Below are 23,871 nucleotides of genomic sequence, written 5' to 3'. Positions count from 1 at the left end.
CAAAGTATGGGCCTTTAACAGGAAATGTTATTCAGTGAATAGGTACGAGTCTGCACCTCCACGATCAGAGGTTGTACAAAGTGCATTTGAAAAGATACCAAACTCACAGTATTTACACAGTTTTACCTCACAACCCATTACTGAAAGACTTGAAACAAATATTCTTATTGATTTATGTTATTTTAACTTCTGATTAATTTTCAGTTAATCATAAGAGATAACACTAAGCTTTTCTGGTCTGAACTTAGGTTCCCTTGAGTAAATCAGCATTTAAATACTCCTTTTCCAAGGGATCTTTCGATAATTAAAATATTCTTTTTGCATTTTAAACACCTTTACTGTTAACAATGGCTAACATTTATCACTCAATTGTTATGTATCTAGTGCTGTTGCCAAACTCTACATGGATTGTCTCACACGCTCACAACAAGCCTATGAAGGTCTATTATTGTACCACCCATTTTCCAGATGAGGAAATTGAGACTTTAAGAAGCTAGGAGACTTGGGACACCTGCATGGCTCAGTCAGTTAAGCGGCTGCCTTAGGCATGATCTCAGGGTCCTGGGATCGAGTCCCGCATCAGTCTCCTTGCTCAGCGGGGAGCCTGCTTCTCCCTCTGCCTGCTGTACCCCCTGCTTGTGCTCTCTCTCTCTCTCTCTCTCTGACAAATAAATAAATAAAATCTTTAAAAAAAGAAGTTAGGAAACTTGCCCATGGTTACCAAATTGATAACTGATGGAGCCAGGGCATGAACCCAGAGAGTGTGACCCCACAGGTTTTTTTCTTAACCACGATATGACATGACCCTTATTTTTTCTAACTTGTGAACTTACATAGTTTTACCTTTTTTTTAAAAAAAAGATTTATTTATTTATTTTTGAGAGAGAGAGAGAAATCGCGCGTGTGAGCAGGGGATGGGGCAGAAGGAGAAAGAGAGAGAATCCCAAGCAGACTACCCGCTGAGTGCAGAGCCCAAGGTGCGGCTAGAGCCCAAGGTGGGGCTCGATCCCAGAACCCCGAGCTCTAGGATCATGACCTGAGCTGAAATCAGGAGTCGGCCACTTTAACCAACTGAGCCACCCAGTTGCCCCATACATAGTTTTACTTTTTAACTGGCAATGGTCTCTAGAATTCTTCTGAAACCAATAATTTAAAAAAGCAGATATGTTGTAGAGGTAGCAACATCAAAGAACTTGTTGAATGAATGAATGTAAGCTCCTTGTTTTGTTTTCTTTTTTGTTCACTGCTGCATTCCCTGTGCCTTGAACAGAGCCTGACATAGAGTAGATGTTCACTAAATATTGGTTGAATGAATGAATGACACCTGATCTTGATGGCATGATGGGACCAATGGGGCCACGGCAATGGAACCCTTCTCTGAAGTTTATTGACTCAGCTGGAGCAGATTACAAGCTTAATTTTTGTTAATCTCTGAAACCACAAATATTTTGCACATTGTAGGCTATAGACCAAAAAGGGCCCCCTAAACATACCCAGAAATTGACTAAAATCCTGAGAGAATCAGCTCAAAGTGAAAGCATTTGGACAATTTCATGAAACTTTAAATTTCTCCTTCCTGGCTTGGGATTCTCAACCTTAAAATCCACATCTGGTTTTGGATTCAATATAGAGTAGGGGAAATTGTCTGTAGGGGTCTTCTATTGGTGCCTACTGACATAGACTAAGTTACATGGAACATGGATGGAAAGAGGTTTGTTGCATTTTACAGTGGGTGTGCAGATGGTCCTGAGCCAGGGCAGTAACTGAAGGAAGGGATGCCAGGATGAAGCCCCACTCTCACCCCCATCGTCAAGCAGACTGAAGAATGCTTCATATCTAGCTCTCCCCGTGAATTCCACAATCTTAGCACAAGTTAAGGTGGTGACATCATGTGTTGTCTGGCTTTTTTCATAGCTACTCAGGAAGCAGGAACTTGGATTTTGCTTTCTTTAACCATAGTTCCTGTGCTACAATTAACATGTAGCACACCCAGAGAAGAAACATGGCTATAACAGCCTTTCCAGAGTGGCATTTACCTGATTGCCCACTCTGGGCATCGGGATCCAATCTTCAGTTGAGGTACTATGTGGCTTATTCCATACTTGGGACTTTAATGGAATTTATAACTGAGCCTACCCTATAGAATGAGAACCACATACAGTTTATTGGAGTGGTAACTATGAATACCATGCAGTGGCATTCTAATATGAATTTTCAGCTCTTTGCAAAAAGCTGGTTGAAACCCTTTGCCAAATGGCATCCTATCAGAAATTCTATTTTTAATAGAAACACATTCATTTTATTTGAACTTAATAGGAAGAAAAGGGATCTGAAGCAAATCTGAAGGAAGATATTTGAAAAAATCTGTATTAGGTTTCTCCAGAGAAACAGAACCAATAAAATATATATAGAGAGATATATAAGAGGAGATTTATTATAAGAATTGGCTCACGTGGTTATGTGGCCCAAAAGTCCCAAAATCTGCCTGCAGCAAGCTGGAGGGCCAGGAAAACCAGGGCTGTACTTTCAGTCTGAGTCCATAAGGCCTGAGAACAGGGGTGGGATGAGGGGGGCTGATGATATAAGTCCTCATCTGAGTCAGAAAGCCCGAGAACCAGGAGCATTGATGTCCAGTGTTTGAGGGTAGGGGAAGATGGATGTCTCATTCCAAGCAGAGAGAGTGAATTTGCCCTGCCTCCACCTTGTTGTTGTATTCAGGCCCTCCACAGGTTGGATGATGCCCACCCACTTTGGGGAGGGCAATCTTCTTGACTCAGTTCACCAATTCATATGCTACTCTCTGCTGGAAACACCCTCACAGATGCACCCAGAAATGTTTTACCAGGTATCTGAGCAACCCTTACCTCAGTCAAGTTGACACATAAAATTTCTTTGTGGTATTTCTTTAACAATCCCTCTAAAGTTAAAAAAAGAAATTACAAAAACCATGAAGATTTTTTTTATTTTTTACCAATATGTTTCAGTTTATTTTTATTTTTTTAAAGATTTTATTTATTTGAGAGAGAGTGAGCGAGTGAGCGAGAGAGACCATGCCAGCTGGGAGGGGCGGGGCGCGCGGGCAAAGGAAGAAGCAGACTCCTCACTGAGTAGGGAGCCAGAAACAGGACTCTTCCATTCTGGGACCCCAGGATCATGACCTGAGCCAAAGGCAGATGCTTAACTGACTGAGCCATCCAGATACCCCTAATATGTTTCAGTTTACATAATATTATTGACTCCTTTTTATGAAGGCTGAAGACTGCCCATCACCCTTCTCCAATTCTTGGTTTTGGTTAGTTGTATTATTCTTATATTGTCCAGGTTCATACTGTTCATGTTCTGTTCTGTAACAATGATTTCAAAGTGATTTAGTATTGGCTTTGTATTTAGAATTGTTTTTATATTTAAAAAATTTAAATTGGTTTTATATTTATTTATTTTTTAAAGGTCTTTTCCTTTTTTTTTTTTTAAGATTTTATTTATTTGACAGAGAGAGACACAGCGAGAGAGGGAACACAAGCAGGGGGAGTGGGAGAGGGAGAAGCAGGCTTCCCGCCGAGCAGGGAGCCCAATGCGGGGCTCGATCCCGGGACCCCGGGACCATGACCCGAGCCGAAGGCAGACGCCTAACGACTGAGCCACCCAGGCGCCCCTTGATTTTATATTTAAATATTTATGATAACTTCTTCATTCTTGAGTTCTTTATTTTGATTATCTCTTAATTAGCAGGATCTCATGGTTTTCTCAATAAGAAACTTCTATGAGTTGTGTTTTCTGAGTTCATACATGTTTAAGACAGTGTACCCTGGACTTAAATACTCTCTTGAGTAGGTATAACTTACTTTCTTTAAAGTGATAAAGCTGTCTCCTCCAAAAAAAAATTAATTTTTTTTTTTTTATCAATGACTGTTGCTGTGGAAAAACCAGAGGATAGCTTGTATCCTTACTCGCAAACCTTTTTAGGCAATTTGTTGTTTTGTTTTGTTTTTCCGTGGCTGCTTGAAAAACTCTATCCTTGAAACTGTCTTTAACCTTGAAGTTTATCCAGCTTGGCGTTGAGCATTCTGTCTCAAATTTTTCTAGAACATCTGGTTCTAGGAAAGTTATAGATATATTTTGCAAATTTTATTTTTAGTTTTTAAGAGAAATATCCTTTTTATTGAGATATAATTCAGATACCATAAAATTCATCCTCTTAAACTGTACAGTTCAATAGTTTTTAATATATTCACAAAGTTGTACAAATATCACCACAAATTCCAGGAAACTTTCACCACCCAAAAAGAAACCATACCCTATTAGTGGTCTCTCCATGGCAACCACTAATCTACTTTCTGTCTTGATGCATTTGCTTATTCTAGGCATTTCACACAACAGAATTACACAGTATGTGGCCTTTTGCATGTGGCTTTCTTCATTTAGTATAATGTTTTCTTTTTTTTTTCTTTTTTCTTTTTTTCTTTTTTTATTTTTTTTTGATTTTATTTATTTATTCATGAGAGACAGAGAGAGAGACAGAGGCAGAGGGAGAAGCAGGCTCCCCGCGGAGCAGGGAGCCCCATGCGGGACTCGATCCCAGGACCCTGGGATCATGACCTGAGCCGAAGGCAGACGCTTAACCAACTGAGCCACCCAGGCGTCCCTTCTTTTTTTTTAAAAGATTTTATTTACTTATTTGACAGAGTGAGAGAGCACAAGCGGGGGGAACAGGAGAAGGAGAGGGAGAAGCAGGATCCCCTCTGAGCAGGAACACCCCCCCCACCCCCGACGTGGGGCTGGATCCCAGAACCCTGGGATCACGACCTGAGCAGAAGGCAGATGCTTAACCATCTGAGCCACCCAGGCGCCCTAGTATAATGTTTTCAAGGTTCATCCATGCTATTGGATACATCAGTACTTCATTTTTATGGTTGAATAATATTCCAGTGTACATGTATATCACACTTAGTATCACACTTAGTTTATCTATTCATCAGTTGATGGACGTTTGGGTTGTTTCCACTTTTTGGCTATTGTGAATAATGGTGCTATGAACATTCATGTACAAGTTTTGTGTAGGCATGTTTTTGTTACTCCTAGGTTTCTACTTGCTGTGGAATTGCTGGGTCATATAGGAATTCTATGTTTAACTTTTTGAGGAATTGACAGACCATTTTCTAATGCAGCTGCACTATTTCATATTCCCACTAGCAGTGTATGAGAATTCCTATTTCTTCATGTTCTCAGAAACACTTGTTATCATCTTTTTGAATAGAGCTATCCTAGGGGTTGTGAGGTAGTATTCACTCATACCCTAATTTGCATTTCCGTGAAGGCTAATAGTGTTGAGCATCTTTTCATGTGTTTCTTGACTAGGTGTATACTTTGGAAAAATGTCCATTCAAATCCTTTGTCCATTGAATTATTGCCCATCGGTTCCTGGTCTTTTTATTGAGTTGTTAGAGTTCTTTATATATTCTAGATACTAGTTCCTTATTAGATGCATGATTTGTAAATATTTTCTTCCATTCTGTGGGTTATATTTTCCCTTTTTTTGGATAGTGTCCTTTGAAGCACAAAAGTTTTAAATTTTGGTGAAGTCTAATTTACCTTTTCCTTTTCCCTTTGTTACTTCCACTTTGGGTGTCTTTTTAAGAAATCTAATTGGCTGATCCAAGGACATGAAGATGCCTATATTTTCTTCTAAGAGTTTTATAAATTTTGCTTTTACGTTTAGGTCTTTGATTTATTTTGAGTTAATTTTTGTATATGATGTGAGATAGCGATCCACAATGTTATATTAGTTGCAGGTGTATAACATAGTGAATTGACAATTCTATTCCTCATACAGAGCTCACCATAATAAGTGTAGTCACATTTGTCACCATATGCTATTATAATATTACTGACCACGTTCCCTAGGCTATACTTTTTGTCCTCATGGTTTATTCATTTTATAACTGGAATTTTATACCTCTTAATCCCCTTCGCCCATTTCACCGACCCCCCCACCCCAAGTTCTTTTTTTGCTACATGCAAGAGGATGTCCACTTGCCCTAGTACCATTTGTTGAAAAGACTTCTTACCCCATTTAATTGTCTTGGCACTCCTGTTGAAAATCAATTGCATATAAATATAAGGGTTTCTTTCTGGTACAGAAATATGCTTGTATTATATCTTTGACTACATTCTCTCCCATTTGTTGAGTTCTCTATCTTTGCAACCCTAATTATTCTTATGCTGGATCATCTTTGTCTTCTCTAAAAGCTTTCATCTTTCTCTCTTTTCTGCATTCATTCACCTGCCTTTCTTCATGTCAGTAATTACATTTTCTGCAGTGTCTATTTTTTTTAAGAAGTGAAAAGGACCACAAACTTTATTAAAAGTAAAGGTAACATATAATATGTACAGATGGCACATGGTGCCAATTTTATTTGCAGTTATAGTACTCCAACTCATGTTTACAAGTTACACCTTTGCCACAGCCTTGGCTAAATCTTGAACTAGTGCAGAATTTAGCTGTGCCAGAGTGCTGATCTTAGCATGCTTAGATGTGGCATACTTGTTCTTGTTAGTCATGTGCTTTGTAAGCCCACGATTCACCATGACTATATTCTTAGCCAGGTGTTGCATAACATTTAGAAGGGATTCTTCAGTGTATGAGAGATAATGCTGTAGAGTTGGTGTCCATTCACCGTTATCAAGAATTTTCAGTGCTAAGCAAAAAGCTCCTGCTGCAATCTGAGAAGGAGGAAAGTGCACCATATCGTAGTCCAACATAGTTAGTTCCATCAGGTATTTGGCCAAAGTATGTTGCTCAACATCAACCTCTCCAATCTTAGATGCTCTCCGAAGGAAATGCAGGGGTAGAGGGCGGCCCAAACCAAAATTTAAAGATCTTAGAATCTTCATTTCCATCTGTCTGATTTGGTGTTTAGTGTAAGTGTTGTCAGTCACAAAGGCAAAGTCACCAATTTCTGGAGGGTACATTTCTTCATATTTGCTTGCAATAAACATGGCAGTGACACCAACCAGCTGCAGCATCTTCTTGGGCACACAATTATTCTGCATGAACCGATCAATAATGGAAACAGTCATGTACATGGTCTCCTGCAGTAACCTGAATTTCATTTGAACCTGTACTAGCCAGTCAATAAGGATGGCTCTCATGTTTCCAGTGACTTCACGACCCAGTAGGTATTTTGGTCTGACTGCTTGCTCTTCCTCAAGTTGTCTCAAATAAGCATAAATATCTTTCACATGTTCACTGCAACGGTTTGGATCAGCTCCATCTTCTGCATCCACATCATTCACTGCAAGAATTACATCAGAGAATGCCTGACACAGATACTCTTCTGCAGGGGCACCTCCAGATGTTTCCATTGGGCTTGGAGAGGGAGTATCAACCAAAATAGGCTCAGGCCAAAGTTCTTCTTCTTTAATGGGCTCAGGATCTGGCTCAGGATCTGGCTCTGGTTCTGCACAGGCTCAGGATCTGGCTCAGGATCTGGCTCTGGTTCTGCACAGGCTCAGGATCTGGCTCAGGATCTGGCTCAGGATCTGGCTCAGGATCTGGCTCAGGATCTGGCTCTGGTTCTGCACAGGCTCAGGCACAGGCTCGGGTGCCTTTTCCAGAGGTTTAGGTATTTTTTTAGCAATAACTTTTCCAGGAACCAAAGTTTTTGCTTCCTTTTTCAGAGGCAGTTTGGCCTGTGGTTGTTCGCTGACTTTGTTACCAATGTCTCCAAGAGCCGTTCTTGGCCTCAGCCCGGGTTTGGAGGCCGCAGTCGTGGCCAGAGGCACGCGCTTTGCGCCTGCCATACTGACCTTCACCTTATTTTCAACATTAACTTTTGTGTTCCTGGTGACCCGGAGCGCCATGGCTTTGTCTTCACCAGGCAGCTGCTGGAGAGAAGTGGGGAGAAGCAGAGCGCGGGAGCCACCACCGAGCCGGGGACCTGAAGCCACCGCAGACCAACAGCCGTTCCTCCGCAGCACGCCGGGCCCTGCAGTGTCTATTTTATACATGATTCTTTTTAACAAATTCCGTAATAATGATGGTCCTCAATTCATTTCCTTAGATCTGTAACTCCTTTTTCAATTTTATTATTCTATTCTCTTGGTTTTTTTTTTTTTTTATCGTATTGAACTCATGTTTTTATTGTTTTGTAGCATAAAAAATTTTTGAGGAATTTTCTTCTGTTCCATGAGCTTTATTTCCTACTCAGCTGCATTCTTTGTCTTTGTGTCTTCAATATGGTATATTATTTCCACCTTTGTTTAGTCTGTTTTGTTTGGCTATTGTATGTTTGCAATGGTTGCCGTGCCGTTTTGCTGTTCCACCCATGCCTGATATTATTGAGGATGACTTCTTTGTGTTCCCATTACTGTGGAACCTCATTTGTTTTCCTGACTCTGCTACAGTTTGGGACTTGAGGTGACTGTGATATATCCTTTCTTCTGTAAGGGACTGTGAAGGTTGGGACAGTGTTCATCTGTGGTAGAAGGCACTCTTCATTAGTATCCCTCTTTTTAGCACATGCTAGTTCTTTTGAGGTGTTATTTAAGATCCTCTGCCAGGGACATGTGATATTTGGGGTATATCTACCCTTCCCTTGTGAGGTAACTTTGGGCTGTGGACACCTTCCTCAACTCAGTATAGAGCTGAGTGATCTCATTCCTTTCCATCTCAGAGAGTCAGCTCAATGTTCCATTTTTCTCTCCAAAAGTTGTTCCATTCCTCCTCAGTCAGAGGAGAAGAAAGTTAAGGGCTCAATTTAGTTTGCTTCCCCTGACATTTGGGGGATTTAGTGAGACATCTCAGGATTGCATTGACTTCACAGTTTTTCTTCTGGAAGTTAGGAGTGGAATAAGGACACTTTTCTTGTGTATCTTTCCACCTTAGTCAAGAATATCCTCTAAAGTTTGAATCTCAAATATAAAATCTTCATCAAGTGCATTTAAAGAAATTTACTTTTTTCTTTTCCAGTTACCATTGCCAAATGCCTAAGGTTAGTTTACCTGTTACCCTTGGTAAGTGACTATACATTTCTATAGCACTGCAGTATTCAATCTCTGATACTGTATCTCACTCATCTGCTTCTCTGTTCTGCTACTGTCCTAAAAATGGGAGAATTAAAAAAAAAAAAATCCTTGGTTTTTTGATAGAAAGCCACTCCCAGGTTGGGTCCAAGGTGAAAATGGGTCCCTTACTGGGTTAGAAACATAGATGTCATTACAATTTCTAGCTGTGAATGCTCATAGTTTTACTGTTGAAATATTTTGTGCTAATAAATTCTGTGGAGTATGTCCCTCCTATTTTAGTTTATTCCTCCTTCTTCTCTCATTTCTACTTATAACCACCCCTGCCAACAGCCTACATTTCACTGTTAAACTGTTTATATAATGGTGATTATAAAGCTTCCTTGTATTACCTTTGGGCATTTGGCTGAAAGGTACTGCCTCCATTTAACAAGTAAATATTTTATAGAACAAATCCAGAGACTTTGTACTATTTGGTAACAAAAATGCTGATGCCTCAGTGGCAGTGTTTATAAGAAAATTTAATTTTTAGGGTAAAAATGTCATTAGAAATTGTCTTTGGAGAATACGATATTAGTTAATGTTTACAAATGCTTTTAAAGGAAGGCACAAGATTGCCACTAAGAAAACATCTTATTTGAAAGTGTCTCCATTGAATCCTTCCACTTTTAAAAGTACCTCACTTGGTATCTTTGTTTTCATTTGCTAAATACAAGGCCATTCTTTACTGTTGTCTCCATCTATGCTGACACATTTTGAGACCCAGTGGATAACTCTGACCAGAAAATATCAGTGGACAGTGGGCAGTGCAGTTACAGGGAAAAAAATGTTACAGGACCTTGCTGATGGGGGAAAAACCTTACAAAAATATTAGCAGACTGACAAAGAGCCCAAGGGATGGTCATATTTCTTGATTTATGTAGTTTGGTATTTCATGCATATAGAAATTCAATAATTATCTTTAAAAACCACATTGGCATGAATACTTCTTCTATTTTAGACTAAAGGTGCTGAGGAGGCCAAGGAATTTCCATATTTCTTTCCTTGATATTTAGAACAGGGCTATGCCTGGAGCAGATATCCAATAAATACTAATTAATAATTATAATGACTGAGCTACTGTATTAGTATAGAATAATTTCAGGGGCTTCTCTCCTGGTTTGTCTGATTTGAAGCTTTTTAAAAGCTGTATATATGTCAGAAAGCCAGTATTAGAAACTCTCTGAAGCAAATCATATATTAATTTGATACGTGTTTTAAAACTTACCGTTGGCATTATGAAATAATTCCTCAAGTGAGGAAAAAAGCCCATTTTTTTAAAAAGCCCATTTTTTAATCTTAAAGAAAACAGTCAAAGCAGATGTCACTGGTTCCGAGTCCAGCTGATCAATAACGTTTCACAATTTGTACCAACACCAGGGGAAAGGAGCTTACTTAGCACGTCACTCTAAAACGATCAGTACCAAATTTCCACAGAGCGCAAATGGGTTTTTAATGAAAGTCCTAACTTTTCTTCTCTTGTAAATCAATTTTTCTCCAGGGTCAAAGTTCTGACCCTCACAAATACCATCCACCTAGATACAGAGACTCACGCGAGTGACAGGGTTCTCGTTGGTGGCAGGAGCGTCGGACAATTTTTAACTAACCAACCCGAGTTTTGTGTCATATTATTCTCTTGCCCTACAAACATTAAGAGCTGGTCTCCTTACCCACAGTCTTTTCCCCTCGAGGCCACCTGTTTGGTCATCTTTCACAGAGCGAGGGGACCAGAGCCCTTCTGAGGCAGTGTTTTCTTCGCCTAAGAGGAGAGGGCTGACCGTGCGCCCCCGGCAGGCATCCCCACGCCAAGGTTCCAGCACCCGACGCCTGCCTCCTTTTGGATTCGGTTCACACTGCAACAACCCAAGTGGTCCAACCCCCTCTTCCCGGCTGGCGCCGGAGGAGTCCCCAGCGGGTCAGCTTCACCGCCCCCGGGGGCGGCCTTTCCGGAGTTCGCGGTGTCGATCCCCCGCCTCGCGCCCCTCCCTCGGGGCCGCCCCCTCTCAGGAGCCCCGCGGAGGACAGTCGAGGGGGCGGGGCGAGCGCCATGACGCGCGGAGGCTCCGGCCAATGGGAACGCCCCGCGGCGCCGGCCGAGCCGCCAGCAGATAAAAAGGAGGCACTGCCGAGCTCTCCAGGCTTCCACTGTCTCTGGCTGGGAGGGTGTCACTGGCCGGTCGCCTACTTTCCTCAGGTGATCCTGGCCACAGCCTATTGCCTGCGGCCGCCGGCGCACTTTAGTTGCAGTCCTCGAAGCGTCCCAGAGTCCCTCCGGAGCGGCAGAGGCGGGTCCATGGAGAAAGGTCCGGTGCGGGCGCCGGCGAAGCCGCGGGGCGCCAGGTGCAGTAATGGGTTCCCCGAGGGGGAGCCGCCGCGACCCGGACCGAGCGGGCTGGCCGAGAAGCCGCCGCGGCCGGAGACCAAGACCGTCCAGCCGGCGGACGGCTGGAAGGGCGAAAGGCCCCGCAGCGAGGAGGATAATGAGCTGAACCTCCCCAACCTGGCGGCCGCCTACTCGTCTATCCTGCGCTCGCTAGGCGAGGACCCCCAGCGGCAGGGACTGCTCAAGACGCCGTGGAGGGCGGCCACAGCCATGCAGTTCTTCACCAAGGGCTACCAGGAGACCATCTCAGGTCAGTGCGCCCGCCGGGTGGGCGCCGGCGGCTCCGGCTTGCGGGACACGGAGTAGGTGGCCGCGGGAGGCGCGCCCCGGCTCCGGGAAGTTTCCGGAGTTGCCTCACTCTTGGCAGAGGACAGAGTGCTGTCACCTTCCGAACCCCGCCTTCGGCCCTGGCCGCGCTGTCCCGCCAGGCGAGGGCCTTGCGCCCGAGGTCTGGCTCAGCGGTCCCTGTGGGGTCCTCCGGGTCCTGCGCGCAGCCCTCTCCTTGAGCCTCGGGTTGCGGGGACCGCGGTCACTGAGCTACCTGATGGGTGGGAGGCCGGAGCTCCTGCCGCCAGAGCTCCCAGGGCCGGATGCTTGAAGCACGTGCCGAACCCAGACTTGCCAGGATTAGGATCACCTGGCGCTTGTGGAAAGGAGGGCTTCCTAGGTCGTCCTTCTTGAGGTCTAATTTTTTGGTAGGTCTGGGGTGAAGCTTTGGCTTCGTCTGCTTGGAGCGCCGGGGTGATTCTTTGTGGCAAACTCGGGGACCCGCACGCTCACTGACTTGCCAGGGCACCCGGGTCTTTGGAAAGTTGTAATTCTCTTTTGTCCACTTCAAGTTAACTCCATCTCAGGACTTTCCCAGGATTTGGCACAGCTCAGGGCATGGACTTGCCGAGAGTTTGAGGCGTGAGGTTTCTCTGGCTGGTTTGCTGTTTGAAGCCCCCGTCCCCATTCTAAAAGCTCGAAAGCAATAAGGTGACTCGCTGGGAGTTGGGGAAGTTCGCTGGGCTCTGGGACCCCGAATCGGAGTACCTCCAGGCCGGGTTTGCCTAGTACTATCCGTGCCTGAGGCGGGTCAGGCTTTCACCCAGAAGGCTGGAAAGCTGTAGGGGATGGGGGAGGGAGAATGGAAAATGAGGACTTCGCTGCCTATTTGCTGGGTGAATGGTGCCGTTCTTTACAAAAAAGAGAAAGAAAGCTTTTGACTTCTGCAACTGGAACCAAGGACGTTGTTTTCCAGCTTAAATCTTTTGTGCCTCTTGGTGACATTTAGTTATTTGGCCTAAGAAACCTCTGCCTTCACCGTTTCTTAAGGAAGAACAGTGTTGCTTTGCAAGGTAACTTCTCTGTCCCTGTTACTTTCTTAATGGAGTATCTGGCGACTCCCCTTATAGATCCTGGGAAGAAAAAAGTTATTTTTGCCCAGCCTTCCACACCACAAAGGAAGGGTGGGAAATCAGTGTGAGAGGGGTGGGGCCCCAAAAGGAAATGATACTACATAGAAAGTTCTAGTTCTTTGTCCAAGTTCACTTTTTTACCTCTTGATGGTAAAAGTTCAGAGACTGAAAAGCCGAATTTCAAAATGCAAAGACTGAAGAATAAGCAGTCTTCATTTGGTGAATATTCTATCCTTTGGTGACATTCCACGATGTAATGAAGAAACATCTTTTAGGGCCTTACTCATTCTGCCTCTTGTGGACACTGAAAGCAGTCTTCTTCATAACATTGGTCAGACTTTGGGAATCTTGCCAAATTCACAGGAGAGGGGGATTTCTGACTCCCAGACAGGTCACAAAATTACCTTAAGTGACTCACAAGGTTTATTTAAACAAATGGTGAGCAGAAGTATGTCTTGTGAGCCATAGGGCTAATGAATCCAAAGAACACTTCAGTCTACACTAGAAAATGGTTTTACAAATGTTAATTTATTACTTCAAAAGTCCGTGGACCTACGGGTAGAAAGCAGATTAGAGGTTGTCAGAGCCTGGGGGAGAGGATAGAATGGGGAGTGGCTGCTTAATGGGTTTCCTTTTGGGGTAATGAAAATGTTCTGGAACTAGAGAGTGGTGGTGGTGGTGGCTGCACAACATTGCGAATGTACTAAATGCCACAGAATTGTACACCTCAAAATAGTTAAAATGAATTTTTTTAAATGATGAATTTTATGTATATTTTACCACAATAAAATCCACAGGCCATTAAAGAATTATTACTAGCCATTAACTGAATACTTTTTATGCTTTAATTGCTTTATGTGAATGGTCTTGGTTAATCCTTCGTTTTGAGATAGACACTGTTCTTTTATTCCCATGACAAGGAAACTGAGGCAGAGAGGTTGACAGCTTCAAGTGGTAGGGCTGGTGTTTGAATTCAGACAGCCTGAATGCAGAACTCTTACCTACTTTCTTATGTTGTTCTTTTGATGTGTCAGTGTATCTTATCTCTAAGTATTTGAAACTGTGAGCTATGACCTAACAGCTGGGTTAGTAGCATTAAAAAAAAAAAAAAAAAAAAAAAGGTGGAGTAGAATGGAGAAGGTCAGTTTATCATATGTAGTAAGGGTACAAGTTGTGAGGAGCTTCTGTGTAGGTTTTATAGGTATGTTTTTTTGGTGTGTACTGGCTCTAGAAGTAAATATATTTCTTCACTGTGGCTTGTGGTCAAAAGTTTGAAAGCCTCTAGCTAGGGGCTCATGCTTAAGGACTTAATACCTATTTCTTAGAGGCACACAGTTAGAAGACAGAGAGGAGAGGACAACAAGGATGGTGCTGAATTTAAAGGAATAAACCTCAAATGGTGGTGTTCTAGACCTTGGCCCAGCCTGGGTGGGAGAGAGAAGGAGGGATATTTAAAATCTGTAGAAAAGGGTGCCTGGGTGGCTCAGTTGGTTAAGCGACTGCCTTCGGCTCAGGTCATGATCCTGGAGTCCCGGGATCGAGTCCCGCATCGGGCTCCCTGCTCAGCAGGGAGTCTGCTTCTCCCTCTCCCGCTCCCCCCTCTTGTGCTCTCTCTCTCTCTCACTCTCTCTCTCAAATAAATAAATAAAATCTTTAAAAAAAAAAAAAAAAAAATCTGTAGAAAATATGGCAGAGAATAATAAAGAAAACAATCCTGCACAATCCCTAATTTTTATTTCTTTAGAGAGCATAAGTCAGTGACCACTATAAATTGTTTTGGAAAGAAACAAACTTCTTTGAAACTCTCACTTTTCTATACATGTAAACAAGATACTCTGTATCTTTCATATCTCTGTGTAGTAATTCCTGGTTAATGGTATTGACTTCAGTGCTGTAAAATAGAAAATAACTTGGTGTTTTACGTTCTTCAAATAATTTCTTGTTACTTCCTCCTGAGTGGATTGATGCTAACTTCTGGCATTCTGGGGAATTTGTCATTTCTCCCTGTACTGCCCCTTCTCTCCATGACCCTTGCTTAGTGTATCTTTCGTCTGTTTTCCAGTGTGTACCTTACCATGGGTACATCTATGATCACCAGTGATGGGGCTATGTCAGGGTTGTGCAGTCTCCTGGTCACTGTTCACCACTGGGTTGGGAGGGGATGCTGAAAGAGACACTGTGCCCTCTCCCAGGAACTGGCTCTCCTTTGAATCTGGCATCACATCATGATTCTTGGACCAACTCATCTTTCTGTTGCTGTCCCATTTCCATTTAACTACATCGTAGTTTTCTTATATATTCTAAGTTTTACCTTGATGAGGTCTCCTTTTTTTTTTTTAAGATTGATTGATTGATTGATTTTAGAGAGGTGGGTGGAGAGGGGCGGAGGGAGAAGGAGAGAAGCAGACTCCACGCTGAGTGCGGAGCCCAACGTAGGACTTGATCTCAGGACCCTGAACTCATGACCTGAGCCAAAATCAAGAGTTGGATGCTTAACTGACCGAGCCACCCAGGCACTCCAATGAGGTCTCCTTTCTAAATAGGGAATCTTTCCTGTATTTCCAATATTTTATTCAGAACTTTAATTAAATTGGAGGGTCTACTATTCTTTGAGGTTCTTGGTCTCCTTGTCCCTGTGTCTGACCCTTCCCATTCCCTGTCCCTTCCTGGGTGTAAATGGGAATAACCTCTTAATTAGCATTATCTACCAAAGGTTATGTGCATATACCTTGTTTTGTCAATTGTCCTTTTTATGAGTTTATGGGAACACACAAGAGTCTTGACTCTTCTGTCATATTTCTAATTAGAGTAGGTTTTAGCTTGTCTTATCCAGGATGCCAAAACAGTTTTCATAAATCAGTTGACAATGTCCCAAATTTTAGGAAACACATGAGCATGTATATAATGCAGCATGAGGAGATGGTACCACAGGTGATAGACTTCTTGACTATCTTCCCACCAGGGTTGAGGAGTCTTGTCCCTGCCTCAATAGTTTTCACTGCCAGATGATATCTATCCTGGGCGCCTGGGTGGCTCAGTCGGTTGTCTACCTTTGGCTCGGGTCATGATCTCAGGGTCCTGGGATCGAGCCTGGTGTGGGGCTCTCCACTCAACAGGGAATCTGCTTCTCCCTCTCAGTTTCCCTCTCTCTATATCAAATAAATAAATAAAATCTTTAAAAAAAATGATATCTATCCTTTAGAGATAACACAAGGCAGGGCACCTGGGTGGCTCTGTTGGTTAAGCGTCGACTCTTGATTTCGGCTCAGGTCATGATCTCAGGGTTAGGAGATCACCTGTGTGGAGCTCTGCACTTGGTGTGGAGCCTGCTTAAGATGCTCTCTCCCTCTGGGCCCCCCAGCCTCCACCATGCAGGCACTTTCTCTCAAAAAAAAGAAAGAAAGAAAGATAACACAAGGCAATCAGAGACTTTGTTTAATCAAAAATGAGTCTTAGCTACTTCATGCTGAAATGTTCTAGTACTCACAAAGGTTTTTTTTTTTCTTTTTGAATCACAAATCTTTGTGATTTACCAAATCAGACCAATGATGAACTAAAAATTATAACAATTTATAAGGTATGAATGGGGACAAGAATCAAATTGTTTACTCTCCCTCCCATATTGTGTGTGAAATGTGAGTTTATGTCCCAAGTTTTAAAGTATATTAAAAAAAGTTAATCTCATCATTGAGAGGTGCTATTTTTGGATGTGTGTAGTTCATTTAAATATTGATTCTCTAATTTTGTTTTAATTTATTTTGCTAATAAATACTTTTGTAGGACTTAGTTCTGTTTATTGCTAGAAAGAGTACTATGAATAAAGAAGAAAAATAATGAGGCTGTTGAAATATATGACTGGAATTTGGGAGTAGTCAAAGTTGATTAAAGCTGTTAAGAAGTCATTGAGAATGGAGGAGAAAAACTTGTCTTAATGGTTTCTTTTATTTTTTAAATTATTTTTTTAAAGATTTATTTATTTGGGAGGGAGAGAGAGTGAGTGAGTGGGAGTGGGGCAGAGGGAGAGAATCTGAAGCAGACTCCTCGCTGAGTGCAGAGCCCATCTTGGGGCTTGATCTCATGCCCTTGAGATCTTGACCTGAGCAGAAACCAAGAGTCAGACACTTAACTGACTGAACCACCCAGGGGCCCCCTAAGGTTTTCTTTTAAAAATATATTATCTATAAACAATTTTTCTGGCCTGGGAGAAAAAAATTCACTACACATAACTTTGAAATACCAGACAAAGCCATCAGGTTGGTATTTGTTTTAGTTTCATTGAGCTGATATAAAGTACCACAAACTAGGCTGTTTAAACAACAGATACCTATTGTCTCACAGTTCTAGAGACTAGAAGTCGAAAATCAAGGTGTGGGTGGAACCATACTCCCTCTGAAAATTGTAGTGGGGAGACCTTTTTTGCCTCTTCCCAGCATCTGGTGGTAGCTATCAATCCTCAGTGTTCATTTGCCTGCATTATTTCCAATCTGACTCTTGTTGGTGTTCAGATTTTCCTCTTTTAAAGACACCAGTCACATAGGACTGAGTCTATTGTACTCCACTATGTCCCATCTTCCTTTAGTTAATTACATCTGCCATTACTCAGTTTCACATTCTGAGTCACATTCTGAGGTACTGGGGTTTTGGGCTTCGACGTATCTTTCTGGGGAAGGAATACGATTCAACCTATACCTATGCCAGTGCTAAATACTATTCTTCATAAGACTGACTGGCAAATTTACAGTTTCATGTAACACATTTATTGAATGCCAGGCCTTACACCAAATGCTGGGAACACAGGATGAGTAAAACCAGATATGTTTTCTGCCCTTATGGAGTTTACAGTCTTTTGGACAAAGACATATATTCATCAGAATCACATGAGTGAGTGTGTGATTACAGATTGAGACATGTTAAGGATAAAATGGACACAGCTCAATGAGAGCACTTAGCAAAGGAATTTATCTGTGCTGGGAGATAGGAGCGTGGATGCCTGAGCTGACATGTGAGTAGCAACAGACACCACCGATGACTTACTAGGTGCTGAACAGTATTCTGAGTTCTTTACATATAGCGCCTCGGTTGCCCTCGCAATAGCCCTAGAGGGGAGGTGATGTTATTCCCATTTTACAGATAAGAAAACTGAGGCACAGAGAGGACCTGCCCAAGATCATATCTTGAAAATAGCAGTGTTGGGAGGATGATAGAGAATGAGAGTCATATTCTCCGACATTCTGTTTCATTTTAATCATAATACGGTACTGATTTATTTAAATTCCCTCCTCCTTCTCTCCCTTTTTTTGTATTTTCTCTGCTGTTTTCTTTGTTCGGCTCTTGAAACTCTTCCATGGCTGGGTTTCCCCCACTGACTCATTTGCAGTATACTCCTGTAATTTGAGTCCAGTATTAGGTTGAGTCAGACTGCAGTATTAAAATTTGCCAGGAGAGGGCAACTATCTAATCTTTGATGAATCCTAGATTATGAATCCTGGATTATATGAACCATTCTTAATTCCAGTTTATATAAATGAATATATTCCCCATGGTTCTATATTCTCTACTGAATCTATGGCAATTAGATCTGGGGATGATTTGGATTCAGTTAATCAAAGATTGTCTGAACTGAGGTAAATTTGTTATACTGAAGGCTGAGAGGACATTTACTCACTGGAATTTTGTCCGATTATAAGCCTCAATAGCAGTTTTTTAGACCCTTTTAGAGAAGATGGACTGTTTGTACTCCTCGTTGCATCCCTAGCAAACTTCCCAGCACATGTTTGAATTAATTTCATAAAGACAAAAACTTCCTAACTTATCTTTCTTCTACCACAATCCTCTGTGTATAGGTGCTCAATAAACGCTAGTTGTTTTACACACTAAAGAAAAATTCAGAAGACTTGTCTTTAGGGAAAAAAAGCCACAAGTTATTCCAGCTGGATCTCCTGAATAGTTTTAGGCCAGAGGTCATCCTTTAGACATGTTTGTAAAGTCAGAGTCCTGCATCTGCCGAAATTCACCTGTTTGAGATAGCTTCTATAGTCAGTCAACATATTATTTCAAGGTATCAATTAAAGTGACTGGCCTGTTTCCCTGGCACAAAAAATTATCATGGGGAAAAATCTCTAGAAAATCTGTCAGGATTGCAATCAGTTTTTAAACTATCATAGAAATGTTCAAATGTACACAGCATAGTATAATGAGCTGCTATGTGCCTATTAGCTAACCTCAACTATTAACATAAACATAGGTCTAGCTTGTTTCATCCCTTCTGTCTCACCTTCCCTCACTGAATTGTTTTAAAGCAAATCCCAAATATGTCATTTCATTGATAAATACTTCACTATATCTAAAAGAAAAAGACCTAAAAAATATTATGCTTGAAATTAACAGTAATTCCTTACTTCCAAATATCTATCCAGTGTTTACATTTCTCTGATTTTTCCACAGGTGTCTCTTTACAAATTGGTTTCTTTGAATAAGGATTCAAATAATATTCACACATTATATTTGATTAATGTCCTTAAGTTTCTTTTAATTTGTTACAGTTTGCTATTCCTTTTTATCCCCTAAGAATTTGTTGAAGAAACAGGGTCATTTGTCCTATAGAATTTCCCACATTCTGGGTTTTGCTCATTGTTTTCTCAGTTTAACATGTTCCTTTAGCTCCTGTATTGCTTATATACTAGTAGATTTAGAGGTGTGCCTCCCTGTCCCACCCCAAAAATAACTCTTAAACTTAGTCAAGAATAATTTATAAATGGTGGCATGTGCTTCTATGAGGAGGCAGCTAAATATCAAGTTGTCTTTTTGTGATGTTAAAATTGATCAGCGTTAGGTGTTATCAGCCTGATTTATCCATTATAAAGTTCCCCACCAGTCTTTCACCTACTACTTTTAATAGCCATTGATGATTGTCTAGATCCAGTAATTATAAGTTGCAAAATAATGATGTTTGGTTCTTTAATTCCTTTTGAATTTATTGACTGGATTTCTATAAAGAAGGTATAAAAGAATACCTTAGGCTATCTTTGCAACTATTTAGTAAGTTTAAAAGTATTTAAAATAAAGCTTAAAAATATGAGTTAGTTTCTTTAATTCTGCAGTGGAGATCTACCTCATTGTGACTTAATCTAGAAGCCATAAAAGAAAATAATTTAACTACATAAAAACTATGAATTTTCACATGTGAAATACCAACACGAATGAAGTCAAATGATAAAATGGGAAGAAATATTTACAACTCCTCTTGAGATGATAGGATAATCACACTAATATAAAAAGAGATGCTAGAAATTAATGTGAAAGGCCAAAAACAGAATTGAAAAATTGGGAAGGCCTGTAAGCAGACAGTTCACGGGACAGGGAATACAAATGACTTTTAGACACTTGGAAAGGTGCTTGACTTCACTCCCAGTAAGAGAAATGCACACAGTCCTCCCCCCCGCCCCGCCAAGATACATTTCTTCCTTGTTAGATTGACAAAAGTCCAGAAATTTGATACTGCATTCTGTTATTGAAGTGATAGGGAAACAGATATTACTGTTGAAAAGATAACTGTCATTATGGAGGATAATTTGGCAACATCTATCCTATACAAAGTTGTATATGCTACTTGAAAATCCTGCCTCTGGGAACTTATCTTAGATAGATACTTGGAGACATGAAATATGTATGCTCAAAGTTTGTCACTATAGCCTTGAATGTGAAAGTAACCTCAATGTCTAGGCCCTTAGAATGGCTAAATTACTCAGAGGAGTTATTTTTGTAGGAAAAATGGGGTGGGGGGGACAATAAACTGTTGTTTATATTGGCATTAAGAGTTAGAGGATACACAGTGCTTACATGTTAATCAGGAATATGAAATGGGCAGCTAGCAGATAAGTGTAGAAGCAAGACTTTTCACTATTTTCAGTTTTTGATTTTTGAGATATGTGCATGTATTTTCAAATAGATAAATCAAAAATATTTTGGCAAAGTTGTTTCAAATCTAGGAGTAAAAGAAATACCTTGTTACCTAAGGGCTAGCTAACAAGAAAGATCTGGTAACTGAAAAACATTTACCCTAAAATTAGAGAAAAATAGTTAGGTGTATGTATTTGTGAGCTTGATCTTCATTGTGATCTTTATTGCATGTAGAAAGAGCCTGAGTTTGAATGTGACCTTTTCTTTTAACTGTCTGTATAATTACTGGCATGTCTCTTAACTTTGTCATTTTTCCCTTTTTGTAAAGGGTAGGTATGGTAATACCTGCTTTGCCTGGGCTCTTCTAAGAATTAAGGTAGGTAAAAAGCACCTGATACTTAATCTATTCCTTCTTTATGGTGAGGAAGAACTGTGGGACACTTTGGAGCCCTAAGCCACCATGTAAAAAGTCCACTTACTCTGAGACTGCCATGCTGTGAGGAAGCTCTGCCACATGGAGAGACCACATGGGGGTGTTCTGGCTGATGACTCCACCTAAGGTCCCACCCAACAGCTAGCACTGAACAATAGACATGTGAGTTGATTCCCCCAGGTTGTTCCGGCCCCCAGCTGACTAGCTATCTCCACTGAGGCCCCAGGTATTGAGGCATGGGGGCCAGTTATCTTCTCTGTGCCCTGTCTGGATTCCTGACCCACAGAATCCAGGGACATAATAAAATTGTTATAGACCACTAAATTCTGGGGTGTCTTCTTATGCACTAAAAGCAACTGGAACGAATTTTAGATGAGGGTGGTTAGATTTGTATTTGTACAAAGGAGAAGGAAGTGACTTAAATAGGCCAAGAGATGGCATGATGGTTTAAGGCCAGGGATTTAAATTTGTGAATTATCAGCATAAGGCTGACATTTGAAGCTGGGAGAGTGCCTGAGAGTCACAGGAGGCAAGGAAAACAAAAGCAAAAATGAACTATTGGGACTTCATCAAGATAAAAATCTTCTGCACAGCAAAAGAAACAATCAACAAAACTAAAAGGCAGGCTACAGAATGGGAGAAGAGGGGATGCCTAGGAGGCTTGGTTGGTTAAGCATCTGCCTTTGGCTCAGGTCATGATCCCAGAGTCCTGGGATCGGGTCCCACGTCGGGCTTCTTGCTCAGCAGGGAGTCTGCTTCTCCCTCTGCCTGCCGCTCCCCCTGCTTGTGCGCTCACTCTCTCTCTCTCTCTCTGACAAATAAGTAATAAATAAAATCTTAAAAAAAAGAATGGGAGAAGATATTTGCAAATGACATATCTGTTAAAGGGTTAGTATCCAAAATCTATAAAGAACTTATCAGACTCAACACCCAAAAAATAACCCAGTTAAGAAATGGGCAGAAGACATAAATAGACATTTTTCCAAAGAAGACATCCAGATGGCTAACAGACACATGAAAAAATGCTCAACATCACTCATCATCAGGGAAATACAAATCAAAACCACAATGAGATACCACCTCATACCTGTCAGAATGGCTAAAATTAACAACACAAGAAACAACAGGTGTTGGCGAGGATGCAACAGGTTCCCCTCTTGCACTTTTCATGGGAATGCAAGCTGGTGCAGCCACTCTGGAAAACAGTATGGAGTTTCCTCAAAAAGTTAAAAATAGAACTACCCTACGATCCATCAATTGTATTTACTAGGTATTTACCCAAGGGATACAAAAATACAGATTCAAAGGGGTGCAATGCACCCTGATGTTTATAGCAACATTATCAACAATAGCCAAACTATGGAGAGAGCCCAAATGTCCATTGACTGATGAACGGATGGATAAAGAAGATGTGGTACACACACACACACACACACACACACACTGGAATATTACTCAGCCATCAGAAAAAGAAACCTTGCCATTTGTAATGACATGGATGGAACTAGAGTGTATTATGGTAAATGAAATAAGTCAGAGAAAGATACCACATGATCTCACTCATATGTGGAATTTAAGAAAGAAAACAAATGAACATATGGGAAGGGAGAAAAGAAAAGAAGGAAATAAGTCACAAGAGACTCTTAACAACAGAGAACAAGCTGAGGGTTGTTGGAGAGAGGTGGGGGAATGGGCTAGATGGGTGTTCAGAATTAAAGAGGGTACTTGTGATGAACACTGCGTGTTGTATGTAAGTGATGAATCATTGCATTCTACTCCAGAAACCAATATTACACTGTACGTTAACTAAAATTTAAATTAAAAAAATAATAAAGATGCTTTCTAAAAAAAGAGAGAGAGAATGAGAGACAAGGAACAAAAGGAAGAGGTCATGAGGCATAGTAGACTTGAGCCAGATTGCCTGGCTTCATATCCTGTTATCAACAGTGCCTCAGTAGCTTCATCTATAATATGGGGCTATTAATAGTACTTATCCATCTTATAGGGCTAATGTGAGGATGGAATGAGTTGGTACACAAAAAGTGCTAAGAGAAATGCCTGCGCTATGGGACGTTCTGTAGACATTTTGTACATGTTAGCCGTGAGTGCTGAGATTTGATTTGGAGGGGTATTAGTTTTAATACCTTAATGTAGTCAGAAGCCAGATTCTAGGATTTTAGGGAGTAAATTGGCAAATTATAGAAAGCAAGAAAATTTTTGAGCTTTCTTTTTCTGACTGGCAGGATCAAGTGAGTTTCACCTTGGTGTATATCAAGGCATCAACGTGCTGGGTGCTGGATATTGGTGAACAAAAGCCTTAGGTGTCAGAGAAAAGCATGGGACTCAAAACTTTGGGATGGGTCAGGTTGTGTACGTGTGATCTTACATGATGATACTCCTGTCAAGTTGGAGATCATACCCATTCTAAAGAGGTGGAAACTGAGGAGGCTCAGGTTAAGTCACTTGCCAGAGGTCACAGAGCAGAACCCAGGTGTTTGTGACTACAACATTCATGTTCTAATCGACATCATGCCCCCTCAGTTTTTAAGTGCCTATGTTACAGTTTCATATGGAGATCCATTTAATATGTGAGGATCATAATATGTAGGAAATCTGCTCTTCTTCTTGAATCTTAGCAAAGAGAAAGCCAAGTAGATTTAGTTTTGAGGCATTTCTTACTATCCTGACTGAAAGAT

The 23,871-nt window shown here is 41.3% G+C and overlaps 2 protein-coding genes across 2 annotated transcripts in view; one reads left to right on the top strand and one right to left on the bottom strand.

The window, feature by feature from the left end:
* Positions 1 to 6,345: 6,345 nt before the first annotated feature.
* Positions 6,346 to 7,860, bottom strand: LOC116632661 (G2/mitotic-specific cyclin-B1-like). Its single transcript, XM_032404599.1, has 2 exons — positions 7,569 to 7,860; positions 6,346 to 7,457 (listed from the first exon to the last, which is right to left on the bottom strand). The coding sequence occupies exons 1-2, from the start codon at positions 7,858 to 7,860 to the stop codon at positions 6,448 to 6,450; spliced, it is 1,302 nt and encodes a 433-aa protein (XP_032260490.1). The 3' UTR covers positions 6,346 to 6,447.
* A 3,359-nt stretch (positions 7,861 to 11,219) lies between these two features.
* Positions 11,220 to 23,871, top strand: part of GCH1 (GTP cyclohydrolase 1) — a 48,760-nt gene continuing 36,108 nt past the window's right edge. Inside the window, exon 1 of the mRNA XM_032405155.1 lies at positions 11,220 to 11,693. Within this exon, the coding sequence (XP_032261046.1) occupies positions 11,354 to 11,693 (340 nt within the window). The 5' untranslated portion in view covers positions 11,220 to 11,353. The remainder of the gene's footprint in view (positions 11,694 to 23,871) is intronic.

Source organism: Phoca vitulina, unplaced genomic scaffold (genome assembly GCF_004348235.1).
Source record: "Phoca vitulina isolate PV1807 unplaced genomic scaffold, GSC_HSeal_1.0 scaffold7, whole genome shotgun sequence".
Lineage (NCBI taxonomy): Eukaryota > Metazoa > Chordata > Mammalia > Carnivora > Phocidae > Phoca > Phoca vitulina.
This window is presented reverse-complemented; position numbering and strand designations above follow the sequence as displayed.